Here is a 12,516-nt window from a genome sequence, read left to right on the forward strand (position 1 = left end):
GACCTCCCTTCATCCAGGCCACCAGGTCCCTGTCCCTATCTACATATTCACTGCTTCCTGAACAGGCTAACACTGCCCAAAACGATGTTGACCCTAGGGTGCTGGTTCCCTGGTCCACAGCCCAACCCCAGGATGCACACACATGGCCAAGTGAGATTCCAGCCCCTGGGGCCATTTCACCTGAAACCCGCCCTTAGGACAATAGTGGGCAGATGGCCCATCCCAGCTCCCACCCTCCTAGGTCTTGCAAGTGCTGGACACAGGAAAGCAGTGTGTCATTTAGCAGAAGAGAACAGGCACAGAACATAGAGGCCCCATACAAGATAGTTTTCAATCAAGCTTTTAATGAAAAGATCATAAAATAACAGTTTCTTATCACTGTACATTAAGACTGCACGCTTCTGAATGGAGAGATCAGTCGTCGGTGAATTGCTTTTTCTATGACACTTGTGGGCTGCGTACCTGCAGCTCTGACCTGAATTTATCCAAACTCTCAAAGGAAGTGAACTCGATGCGAAGACGGATAGCGGCGGTGGCCAGTACAGGAGTGCGATCACGGTGCCCCTCCCCCTTCCGGGAAGGAAATAAGAGTAGGACGTGATCCCGCTTCTCCGATTAAACAAAACGGCTATAACCCCATCCCTCCCCCTCCCCCTCGAGGTATTTGCGAATGGGCAGGTGCCCAACCTGGGGTCCCCCAAGGGGGGAGGGGGAAAACAAGTGATGGGTGGGATACAGAGAGGCTCCCCTCAGCACCTGGCCCCACGGGGCCCCACCAAGTGGAGGGGGGGAGCCCTGGGGAACCTCCCTGCCCCAAGTGAGGTCTGTTATGCAGCATTTTTGAGGTCAATAAATTACAGCAATAAATAGCAAGGTGAGGTAGGGGGAGGGGTTCCCGGTAGAAAAATTAAAGTGGGTGACTGAAGCTGGCAGGGGAGAAGCGTCCTAGGAACGGGGGCCTGGGCAGCCTCCATTCCCACAGCGAACCTCCACCCCCTGATCTGGAATGTCACACTGAGGCTGAGTAGGTCCCTCTCTCCATCCTAGCACTCCTGGCATCAGTTCACAGGTTCAGTAATGTCTGCCCCAACGTGACTCTGGCGAAGAGCAAGGGCCTTGGTCCCTTCTAGGGGTACAACAGGGCTGAGATCCCTGGTCTGTTCTCTGGAGGCCCGGTACCTCTGCTTTCCTCCCCAAGCCAAGGGGGTGGACGGATACAGCCCCCCCCCCCTTCCCTGAGCCCTGCCTCCTGGCTGCCCAGGCCTCCCCCACTCAGGACGGCTGTGGGGAGGGCGGTAGGGTCTGCCTGCCCAGCCAGCCCGGCCCAGATCGCACTCCTGCACGCGGTCCAGTCCAGTGAATACTGACGGGGTGGGGGTGGGAGCATAGCGGGGCAGCCCAGCGCCCCCGAGTGGTGACGAACGGGAAATACACACACAAGGCTGCGTGAGGTTCCAAGTCAGTCTGGGTCCGAATTGTTCATTTCACAGGCTGAGGTGTATGGCTATGCTGCGAGTCTCTGAGATTCTTCTTTGCTTAAAGGTTCATCTTCTCTTTTTTACCTTTTTTGCAATCCTGGAGGAGCCCTTGCGATGGCTCGGTCTGGTGGGAGCGAGCGGTGGCGGAGCCAGCCGCTCACTCGCCCCAAGTCTGAGAAATAAATACATTCATCACTGCACAAACATATTGATACAAAAACAACACTGTTCAGAGTGTTTGCACCGTCTGTGTTGGTAAGGACCAGCCCAGGAAGCACCCCCCCACTGCCGGGGGTGGGAGTGTCCCCTGGGGGTGGGGACCCACTGGAGTTAACTGAGCTGTGCAAAGATCCCGGCTTTTTGGCTTGAGAGGGACCCTCACATCAACCCACCACGAGGGTCACGGGCAGAGTGGGGGACCCTCCATCCTGGGGCCCAACCCCAGACTCGGGTCCTGTGACCAGAGCTGACGGCCATCCCCTGCTGTGCCAGCTAGCCAGGACCTCTGAGGTCTGGCCAGGAGGCCTGGGGGGCAGTCAGCATCGGCCCAAGCTCTTTGGTGCCAGCTGGGCTTTGAGAGGCCTCAGGCTGGGGAGGAGGGCTCAGGTGAATCTGGGGGGCCTCCAGGCCTGCCCCTCTGCCCGTGAGCCAACTCAGAAGGGCCTCCAGCGGAAGGTGGGGATTCACTGGGACTAGCCTTACAGCTGCTGAGGTCTGAAACTGTAAAAGTTTATGTAAACAATGAGATAAATATATTAGTATCTTTTTTTTTCTGAGCCCATTGAGGTTCCATACTCATTCAAAATGTGCTTTGGTTTAAAAAATAGGTTTTGTGAATTTGGGTATGAGCTTTTTTTTTTTTTTTTTTTTTTTTTTTTTGTTTATCCTCTCTTTCCTACATGACATCTGCTATTTTCTGTTTCCTGTTTCTCCGAAACATTCAGGAATTAAGTGACTAAAGCAGAGAACTGTAAGCCGCCCTTGGCCTCCAACGGCCTAATTTCCTTGTGAGGCTCTTAACACATTTCCACACACACATTCGCAAGCACACACTCCACATGAAATCAAAGGAAAAAGAAAACAAAACCAAGTGTTGTGTTAGTCCCACCCCACCCACAAACCCTTAAAATCTTAAATAGGAAACTAGTGTTTTGCTTTCTTGTTAAAATACAGAAAAGGCTCGATACAATACTCAGGTGGGTACAATACTATGTCGCACGAACGTCGTTGAGTGAGGGGCCTTTGCGCCCAGTCCCTGAAGCTCTGCAAATGAATTACCTACTCTCACGGGTCACCTCATGGATGCGGCTGCCCACGGCTCGAGAGGCCACACACAGGCCAGGCGCACATAAAACTCCCGTGTGGTACAGACTTTGTGTCGTGTGGCTTAAGTGCTGATGGAGTGGGGTGGGGTCAGGAGGGCAGAGGGGCCTGGAAAGCACCATGCCTCCTCACCTGACTTGTGGGAACACAAGACACTAGGTCTAGTGCTCTGTTTCCCACCCATAGGGAAGAAGATCCAGCTTGGGGCTGGGGGTGCCTTGAGATGGGCTCAGCCAGAAGCCCTCACTTGCAAAACACACCCTTCACCATTCGGGTCCCTGAACTCAGGCTGTTTTCAGCTGGAGGGTCTCTGGAGGGGTGAGGGTAGAGGATGACTCTGGAATTTTTTGGTCTGAACGTAAAGTAGAAAGGAAAAAAAAAAAAAAGAAAAGCATGAAGCAAAATGAAGATAAAGCTGCTGGCCTAATCCTGTGGCTCCAGTCAGCTGAGGACAGTGGGACCAACGGCAACCTTGGTCTGGCCTTGTGAGCCCGACTCCCAGCCCATGGAGAGGTCCTGTGGCTGGTAGAGAAACCCCAAGGTGAGGGTTGAGGGGTAAAGGGTGGGACTCCAGACAGGGCTGAGCCAATGGGTGGCAGCCAGCCTCTTGCCAAAGCAGCCAGGACTGCTCAGAGAAGGTGCCAAAGCAGGGTAGGTAACCTCTCCCTGTCCCCAAGGAGGGTATACATCACTTTGGCCAGTGCCTCCCTAAGCCTCTGCACTGGCTGGGGGGTTGCTGCTCTCCCAAGTCTCAGCTCTTGCAGGCCCAGGAGACAGGATGGAGGGGGGGCTCACTTCCACCTCATCCTGGCCCTGGCAGGGAACTGCAGGGAGCTGGCTCCAGGCCCCGATCTCCCATGGGGCTGGAGCACTCACCTGCCTCACCCAGCCCCAGATCAGAGGCGCACACGCAGGCTCCCTGACACTTCACAACGGACTCAGAACACCCACAGGGTGGACACAGCTAGCCGCATGCTCTGGGGGTAAAGACACATGTGAGCTGACTCAGCAGCTGCAGGAGCTCCCCTCTAAGAGCACTGGGGGTGGAGGGCCCAGTAGGGCCACCTGGGCCAGGCAGAGCCTGGCTCACTCAAACGCGCGTCTTCCTATGCACACTAACAGGAGGAAAACAAGTGTCACGGCCTCAACTGCCAGTCACCAACGTACTGTTCTCATGAATTCAAGAGGTAGCAAAAGGTCAGAAGTCTCTCCACCTTGATTGGGAAGGAAGGAAGGAAAGCGCAATATCTGTCCACACGCACCAAGCACACCACACACACACACACACACACACACACACACACACACACACACACACACAGAAAATGAAAAAGAAGAGTACCGACGGCTCTGGCATTGAGTCCAGCCTCCCCCCTCCCCCCACAAGTCCCAGACCTTCCAGTTCAAACATTCACATAAACATTACACTGGTTTTTCTCTTAATAAAAAAGAAGTACCTCTAAACAAAGAATATTCCTCGGAAACTATAGGTAAATCACTCTCTCTCCTGAGGCAGCCGAGGCGGGGCTCGGGGCCCAGGGAAGCCTTTGGCCTAGAAGGGCTTCTGGGGCCTGGAGGGGTGGGCGCCCCTCAGCCGGGGCGGGGGCAGGACGGCAGCTGCCCCTGTACATTCAGTCTGCAGACCCAGGCTCAGCCCCGAGGGGCCGGGAGGAAAATAAACTCTTGTTAGTTTTGGTTTAAAAAACAAAATTCAAAAAGAAAAAAGGAACAGATCAGTAGGAATAACAGCAACCTAGGCCCAGAGGGCTCTTTAGCTGTGGAGAGGTAGGCGGTGGGGGCCCCCCTGACTGTCCCAGCGCCAGTGAGCAGTGACCCCTGGCTCCAGGAAGGAGGGCTCTGTCCCCTCCCCTCCAGCACCATTCCCCGAAGAGCCAGGGTGGCCCGCACACAGACAAGCACTCGTGCATGCACACAGACACCGCCCCTGGCCACGGGGCAGCCCTGCTCCTCCCCAGCAGAGGGAGGCCCCCACTGCCCCCTGCTCTGACCCGGCCTGCGGGAAACGGGCCAGATCCCAGCAAGACCCCCATGACCCACTCCCACGGGCCCCGCAGTGGCCGTCTCGGGGAGCCAGAGGCCTGGGCGGAATCGGGAGGTAGACTGCACACCAGCAATGCACATGCGGAGCTTGGGCCCATCGGCTTCCCTCCTCTCTCTTCCCTTGGTACAGACTGTCCATTAAAGCTCTGGGTGTGGGGGGGGGGGGGCTGGCTGGAGGTGCCACCAGGAGCTACCGCTGTGGGACCTGGGGGTCCTGGCCCCTCCTGCCTGGCCTCCGTGCTTCTTTCTTTCTTCCTTCCGTTGGCTCCCGAGGGCGAGTCTGCAGAGGGCACCCTTGGGCCGGGGAGAAGGGTCTTTGGCTTCTAGGAGCTAGGAGGGGGAAGTATGCATGCGCAAGTGGCTGATGAGGTTGCGCTGCTGGGTGAACTTGCCTCCGCAGAGCTGGCACTCATAGGGCTTCTCGCCCGAGTGCACACGCATGTGCTCAGTGAGGCGGTACTGGCGGGTGAAGCGCATGCCACACTCATCGCAGGCAAAGGGCTTCAGGCCCAGGTGGCTCCGCATGTGACGTGTCATGGTGCCGCGCTGGGTGAACATTTTGCCGCAGATGTTGCAGGGGAAGGGCCGAGTCAGCCAGTGTGTCTTCTCGTGCTGCCGCAACGTGGCAGGGTCCTTGTAGGTCTTCTCGCAGACGGAGCACTTGAAGGGCCGGGGCTCAGCAGCATAGGCCGCGCTGGGCGCCGACAGGTCCTCAGCCTCCTCCTCAGCGCCCCCGCTGCCTGTCTCGTAAGCACCCTCCTCCTTGATGAACAGCTCCTCCTCTGTGTGTGTCTCCACGTGGGCATTGAGCTGCTCAGAGCTGGGGAAGCCTTTGGCGCAGGGGATGCACACATACAGGTTGTCCCCATAGGACACCGTCTCGTAGCCCTCCTGCCGGTACATGTAGTGGGTACCAGCATGGCCGCTGCCCCCCTCACTCCCGCTCTGCCCGCTGTCGTCACTTCCATCCTTGCCATTCTCCTCCTCCTCCTTGCAGGAGTACGGGGGCTCCGTGTAAGGCCCACTGGGGCCACTCCCCGCAACGCTGCTGGCCAGGATGCCATTGGGAACCCTGTCCCCTAACCCCTCGCCCTCTTCCCCCGGGCAAGGGCCCTTGGGCCCCGCTTCCCTCCGCTCAAAGGGGGACCCCACCATAGGCTCCTTCTTGCTCCATTCCTTCTTGCGGGCTGAGTGCCGCAGGCTCTTCCGGGGCTGCCCACCAGGCCCCTCCAGCAGACTCAGGTGGTTATCCTCAGACCCCTCCAGATCCATGGGCTCATTGGGGGTGCCCCCCAGCTCAGCATAAGAGGCACTGTTGGCAACAGGAGGGGCAGAGGCTGAGAGGGGCGAGCCATGCTGACTGTCACTCAGCTGGGCCGGGTCTTCTGGGGTCAGGGGGGGACCGGGGGTAGCAGGGGGCAGGGGAGGGCTCTTCTTGGACAGGTCCAGGCCCAGCTCCTGCTCGCAGCCCCCACTGCTCCCATTGGTGCTGCAGCTGCCCAGGCCAGCCTCCCCACTGGTGGGACAGACGGCCCGGCTCAGGCCATGCACGCCCTCCTGGCTTGAGCCTCCGAGGAAGAGCTCGTCATCCGAGCCTTTGGCCTGGGGGAGCTCCTGGGGGGTGTGGGCCCCCTTGCGTCCGTCCATGAGCCCCGGATACCGTGCCTGGATGACAGAGGCTGTGGACAGCCGCTGGCTGCGGGGAGGCCTCCCCATGCCGGTGGCACTCACCCGTCCGGAGCCAAAGGGCTTGCCGGCTCGCTTGAGTTTACGACGGCAGAGGGCTGCCAACTCGGGCAGCTGGAGGTAGCTGGCGGCAGTGAGGAGAGTGCTGAAATTGGGCTCAGCTGGCTGGTCGCTGGGCAGCAGCTTGCCCGTGTAGATGAAGTCCAGGATCTGCTGGAACACCGTGGAGCTGACCATGTCCGTGTCCAGGTTGATGAGGTTATCGTGCAGGACTAGGGACTTGAAGTAGATGCTGCTGGCAGCCAGAACATTCTTGTGGGCCCGAAAAATGGAGTTCTCCACCATGATGATGACATCACACAGAAAGCCCTTTGTCCTCTGCTGGTTCAGCTGCAACAAGAGCTGCTTGGAGTGGCTGGGCAGCTCCATGTCGGGCCCCATGTCCCCTCGCCCTGCCCACGCGTACCACCTGTGGGCAAGAACACATGGGGCATTAACCACCTGGGAGCCTCATCCAAGGGCTTGGAGACAATGTGGGGTTGCAGTGGTGCTCAGGGGGCCTCACTGGCACAGTACCCAAGCAGGGAACTCACACTACCCATCGGGGCTCATGCTGCCTGAAAAGAGACACTGGCACTGGCCCCATCTGCACCAATGAGAAAAACAGAAACAGAGGACAATGAGGGTCACATGATGCTAAGCAGAGACAATCGGATGTGAATTTGGTTCCACAACCCAGGGTACCGTCTCCACACTCAAGTCGACCACATGCCCACAGGGGACTTAAAAATGACCAGCAGGGGACTGTGAGGTACTGGGAAGCAGTGGGGAATGAAGTGAGCAGAAGCTCCTGGGCAGGCTCACTTCCCACATGGGCATATAACTTCCTGGTTTTTAGGGCAAACTAGAGATTAAGTTTGCCAGGCTAAACCTCCCAATGTCAAATAAAGGTTCTTTTTCCTATGCAGCCGCCACCTGTGACCTCTGCTCTGCCCTGAGTGCCTCTCAAACAACCCTAGTGGCTTCCCAAACTTACAGGTTTGTCAACGTCACATTCCTGCCTTCAGACACTGCAGCCCAGCCAGAGTCCCTTGCCAATGCCTGCTCCCAGCTCAGGAGGGCCCTGAGCACCTCAGCCTGGGTCGCTAGGTGCTGAGCAGAAAAGGTGGCCTGGCCAAGCCTCTGGCACCACTGGAGCCCTGGGAAGGGCAGCCAGCTGGCCTTGTCAGCCTGGTACAGTCACTGATGTCATTAAGTAATAGACACACAGAAACCTCTGACCTCCCCGAGAATCCTGCAGGTGGGCTTTGTAAGAGCATGCACATGGTCTCTGGGAGCAGTAATGCTCTGACCATGCACCCACCCAAATGAGCAGCAGGACCCAAGGCACAAAGTGTGGCTCCATGCTCCCTCTGGCCCCTCACACAGGCAACTCTGTGCCATGCAGTTGACAAATGTGCTTTCACGTCTCCAAAAGTAACTGACTGCTCTGAGCCTCACCCTACCCAGGACCTCCCAGCTTCTACCAGTGTACCCAACCCAGTTCTGCCTCCCTTAGGGCAGAGCCTGAAGGGATCACGCCCATGCTGGCTTTCTGTAACACAAACACTTCCCACTCCCAGTTACCCCACACCTGCTCTGATAGACGGAAACTCTAATAACCATGCACATCCCAAAGAAGGCCTTGGAACTCACCATGAACACACATGGGTAGACAGAGCCACAAGCTAGCACTCAGGGCCTGATAGGAGGCAGCAAGCACGGGCTCAGCCAACCCAGCCAACCCAGCCTTGTAAGACTGTTCAGCTGGGGCTCAGAGGCTAGAGCCCAGGTCCCAAGAGAACCTACCCTCTGTCACTCCCTGCTCCTCAGCCAGCCAGTCAGGGACAAAGAGCCCAAGGCACAGCTTCCACACTGGCAGGGACACCCAGCCCCAGGGAAATGTGGTGTCAGCCCCACCAGCACCCAGGATGCCTGGTGCTCCCAGACTGGCAAGGGGCAGGCCAAGGGCAGGAGGTCCCGTCCTCCAAGAGCATGTGAGCCACAGCAGCCCCTCCTCTGCAGGCTGAGAACAGTGGGCCCCAACCTGCCCTCCATGCACCCCAGCACTGCATACACACAAAGGACCAGGCTGAGAACTGCCAGGCTGTGTGGGCCGCCCAGAAAGCCTTCCCCCATGTCTCCCCCTCCCTCCATCCTGCCAGTTCCTTGTCCCCAGCCTACCGTAGTGCCAGGGGCCCAGAAACCATGTGAGCAGCAGCCAGCGGGGGTGGCCTCCTTGAGCGCGTGGCCTCCCTGGGGGTGCATCAATGCCTGGTCACCTGGGGAGGAGAAGATGGACAGGGTCACCCATATATACACCAGCAAGGGAGGGAAGGAGGAACAGTGAAGGAGAAGGCACCTGGTGGCCCTGGAGCCCTTATTCCCAGGAAAGTCTGGGGTCTCTCTGGGTGGGACATAAGGGGCAGCCAGGCAGAGGACGGAGGCCACAGTGCCCAGCAGTCAGGCCTGGTGGCAGGGAAGGTCACAGGTCTGGAGAGCTCACCAGGGCTGCACCCTCCTCCCACCCAAGAGATTTAGGGTACTCTAAGGGGCCACCTAGGCCTGTCAGGGAGCTGGTGGCAGGCGCGTAATTCCTCTGTAATTCCAGGCGGGCAGGCGTGGTGGCAGGAGGCCTGGGCAAGGCCCTTCCCAGGCTGGCCACATTTACATAACAAAAGGTCAAAATTGGAGGCCCTGGTGCAATGGGCTATTTATAAGAACCAGTCTCAACCGCTTCTGGCTCTCCTGCCTCCTTCCCTTCCTGATCTGTTCTTGCCACCCCCCCCACCCCCCAGAGGGCCCAGCCCCCTCCTGCCCAGCCCAGCCTGACCACATGGCCTCCCCTTGCAGGAGTTTCTGCAAGACAGGCCTTTCAATACCAGCCCGCCAAAGCAGCTGGCAGCTGCAGCCAGATGCGGAGGGGCTCCCGCTCCCCACTCCCACCCCCCAGAGCTGCAGATCCCTAGGATCCTGAGGTTCTGGCTTTTTGCACCCAACTCAGGCAGGTCTGGGCTCCCTTGGAATGGAGCCAGGGGTGGGGGTGGAGGCCTGCAGCAGCCCTAGGCCCATCCCTGCAGCAGCCCTAGGCCCATCCCTGCCTGCCCTTCCCCCACCCCCTGGGCCAGGGAGGCTCAGCAGGTCCCTCAGGAATGTGACCAGACCCGGGGTGCGGGGTGGCTGGGAGGCCTCAGCTCCAGCCTACCAGCTGTCTCTCTGGCCCCTAGGACAGCTCCCCTCTCATGGGGTAGCCCAGGGGTGTGGGGGAAATGGAGAGGGGGGGAATGGTTGGTCCAGGAACCTACCCATGGCCCAGAGGGCAGCAGAACCAGCTCCGTAGGTCCAGAGGCCTGAGGGCATCTACATTTAATGAAGGTGGCCTGGGCCCCTTGCCTGTGTAAAGAGTTCAGGCTCCCCTGCTGGGTGTTACCAGAAATGGCCAGCACAGAATAGAGCCCAGCCTTGGGAAGGGGGCAGAGACCACCTGGGCGCTGGTGAGAGCAGCCCTGAAAAATGGACAGGGAGCCACAGCGATATGTTCGAGCCAACCAGACACCCACCATACAGCCTTGTGCCACTGCCTGCTCCCCACCAGATCTCAGGGCAACCTAAGCCCTGCTGAGGCATCCACACAGTGGCCTCCGCTTCACTATGTGCCAGGCCCTGCAACTAGGGATTACTTGCCCTTGTGGGAGATCAGTCCAACTACAGAAAACCAGGCAGAGAGCAGGCAGCAAAACAGAACTTGAGGGCTTCCACAGGTACCCATTGCTCTAGCTGTGCCAGCCACTTCACAGCCCCAGAAAGGCACATTGACTGACCAAGTCCTCCCAGGCTGGGTCAGACAGGACTCTTCTTGAGCCCAAACTTCCCCACGGGACTGAGTAGGCTTCGCTGCACCCTCCACTGGGTGGGGCCCCGGTGGAGCTGCCTGCTGGGAATTCACAGCCAGCATAGTGGGCCGCCACTATGTCTGTGAGGGGGTGACCCCTGCTGCAGGGCCAAGACCCCTGCAAGGCGTTGTTTCTTTTCTTCCCAGCAAAAAACAGCAGAGTCCTCTGCTCTACTGTTCAACACAGGGTGTGGGAGCAGCAAGCGCCTAAGCTAGAGAGGACACAGCCCTGGGGAGGCGGCAGGCCGGGGGGTGGGGGGTGGCAGGTAACTAGAAACGTGGCTGTGGGGACTGGCCCAGTAAGCCAGCAGTGCAACACCCCACTGGGTACATGGGCTGGTGCTCAGCCCTGGCAGGAGCCTGCAGGCTGGGATGAGGATACCTCTTGGCACCAGCTCCTGGCACCCAGCAGCCCCTTGGCAGCAGGCCCAGGCAGCGTGCCTATCAGCCCCAAGGATCCACACCCAGCTCAAAACCGTTGCCTGCCAGAGCACTGGCTCCAGGAAACCAAGGATCTGGGGCAGTGGGATGGGTTGGGGGTGTAGTGCGGAGAATCCCTGGCTAGGCTGACCCCAGCAGGTAAGGGCAGGAGAAACACAGTCCCTGGGGAAAGCCAGCTCTGCCTCCTTCCTTCTTATGAACACAAAAGCTGAGGGTGGGGTAGGGGTGGTAATGAACAGAAAGACCTGGCTGTAACAGCTGGATTACCTTCCCAGGTCCCGGTTTACAAAATGGTCAACATCCACCTACCTAGTTGGGCTGTAACATTTTCTTTCCTTCCCCTCCAAGTCCCTGCCATGGAAAAGCCAACGGCAATCCCCACATACACACAGTATATGTGTGTATATATACACACATATACACAGACATCCGAGACTTTTAAAAGACACACCCACCTAAGGGAAGGTCAGGCCAATAGAGCTGAGCCAGGGGGAGCTCCCCGCACCTGTCTGCTGCTTCTTCCTGTCTACCCTCCTCAACCAAGGCATGAAAGGCCCAACCAGGCAATGCCATCCAGTAAAGAAACATCTTGGGGGCATGAACACCCAACCAATAAACAAGATTATCTTGGGGCAGGAGGTGGGGGGGATGGAAGTACAGGAAAACTATAGTTTGTTATGTTCATTTCTATAATATTCAAAATTTAAAATAAGTGTGTATTACTTTTTAAGTTCTAAAAAAAAAACTGATGTACGAACATGCATAAGTCTCAAAATCATGATGTTGAGTGAAGGAAACCTTGCAAAAAGAGTACAGACTGCAAGATTCCATTTAAATTAAGTTCTAGAACAGGCAGAACTAATCATGGTAGAAACAAAATCAGAAGAGCCTGTAGAAGGTTTGGTGAGCACTGTTTGGGAAGGTACATGAGGAACTTTCTAGGCCCAGGGTGGCTCTATATCTGGGTTTAGGTTTGGGTTAAGGTTAATGAACTCACTGGTCAAAACTCAAGGGCTCACCAGAAATTTGGGTCCCATGTTATATGTCAATTTTACCTCATATTGAAAAAAAAATTCCAACAAAGAGTGAAAGAACGGAGGCTTCCAAAGGACATGCCCTTCTCAGCAGCCCACTACCACCTAACATTCACTCATCCTAGGCACACAAGTAGCCCATGAGGGTAGAGTGGTAATGGCAAGAACAGATCCCTGTCCCTCCTGATTCCATCCTGGCTAGGCAGCCATCACAGGTTCTTGGTAGGTATTCAAAGCCCTAGGTCAAGGATACTGACCTGAGATCTCCTACCCTGCATCCCATCAAACACACACTAGACAAGAAGCCAATGAGGATGGCAGGAGGCAGGGCCCATGGCCTCCTGACTGTTGGAGCAGCACCCCATTAGGAACCCCACTTTACCATGATCCCAGGCAGTCTACATGGCCTCAAGAGCTCATGGGGAGGCTAGAATAGGGTCACCTCCAGGCCTCTCTCTTTTCCTAGCATTCTACAAAAAGCAGAAGAGCATGCACTAGTCCAGCCTTTCAGAGGCCATGAGAAGTTTTAAAGTGATCTTTGGTTAAGCAGAGAGCACAGGAG

The 12,516-nt window shown here is 57.2% G+C and overlaps 1 protein-coding gene across 1 annotated transcript in view; it reads right to left on the bottom strand.

The window, feature by feature from the left end:
* Window positions 1-324: 324 nt before the first annotated feature.
* The window catches only part of HIC2 (HIC ZBTB transcriptional repressor 2), a 29,057-nt gene continuing 16,865 nt past the window's right edge, over window positions 325-12,516 (bottom strand). Inside the window, exons 2-3 of the mRNA XM_023241706.2 lie at window positions 8,772-8,869; window positions 325-7,017 (exon numbers count right to left, since the gene is read on the bottom strand). Of these exons, the coding sequence (XP_023097474.2) occupies window positions 5,193-7,017; window positions 8,772-8,797 (1,851 nt within the window). The 5' untranslated portion in view covers window positions 8,798-8,869 and the 3' untranslated portion in view covers window positions 325-5,192. The remainder of the gene's footprint in view (window positions 7,018-8,771; window positions 8,870-12,516) is intronic.

The sequence above is a fragment of the Felis catus genome, chromosome D3, assembly GCF_018350175.1.
Source record: "Felis catus isolate Fca126 chromosome D3, F.catus_Fca126_mat1.0, whole genome shotgun sequence".
NCBI classification, from domain to species: domain Eukaryota; kingdom Metazoa; phylum Chordata; class Mammalia; order Carnivora; family Felidae; genus Felis; species Felis catus.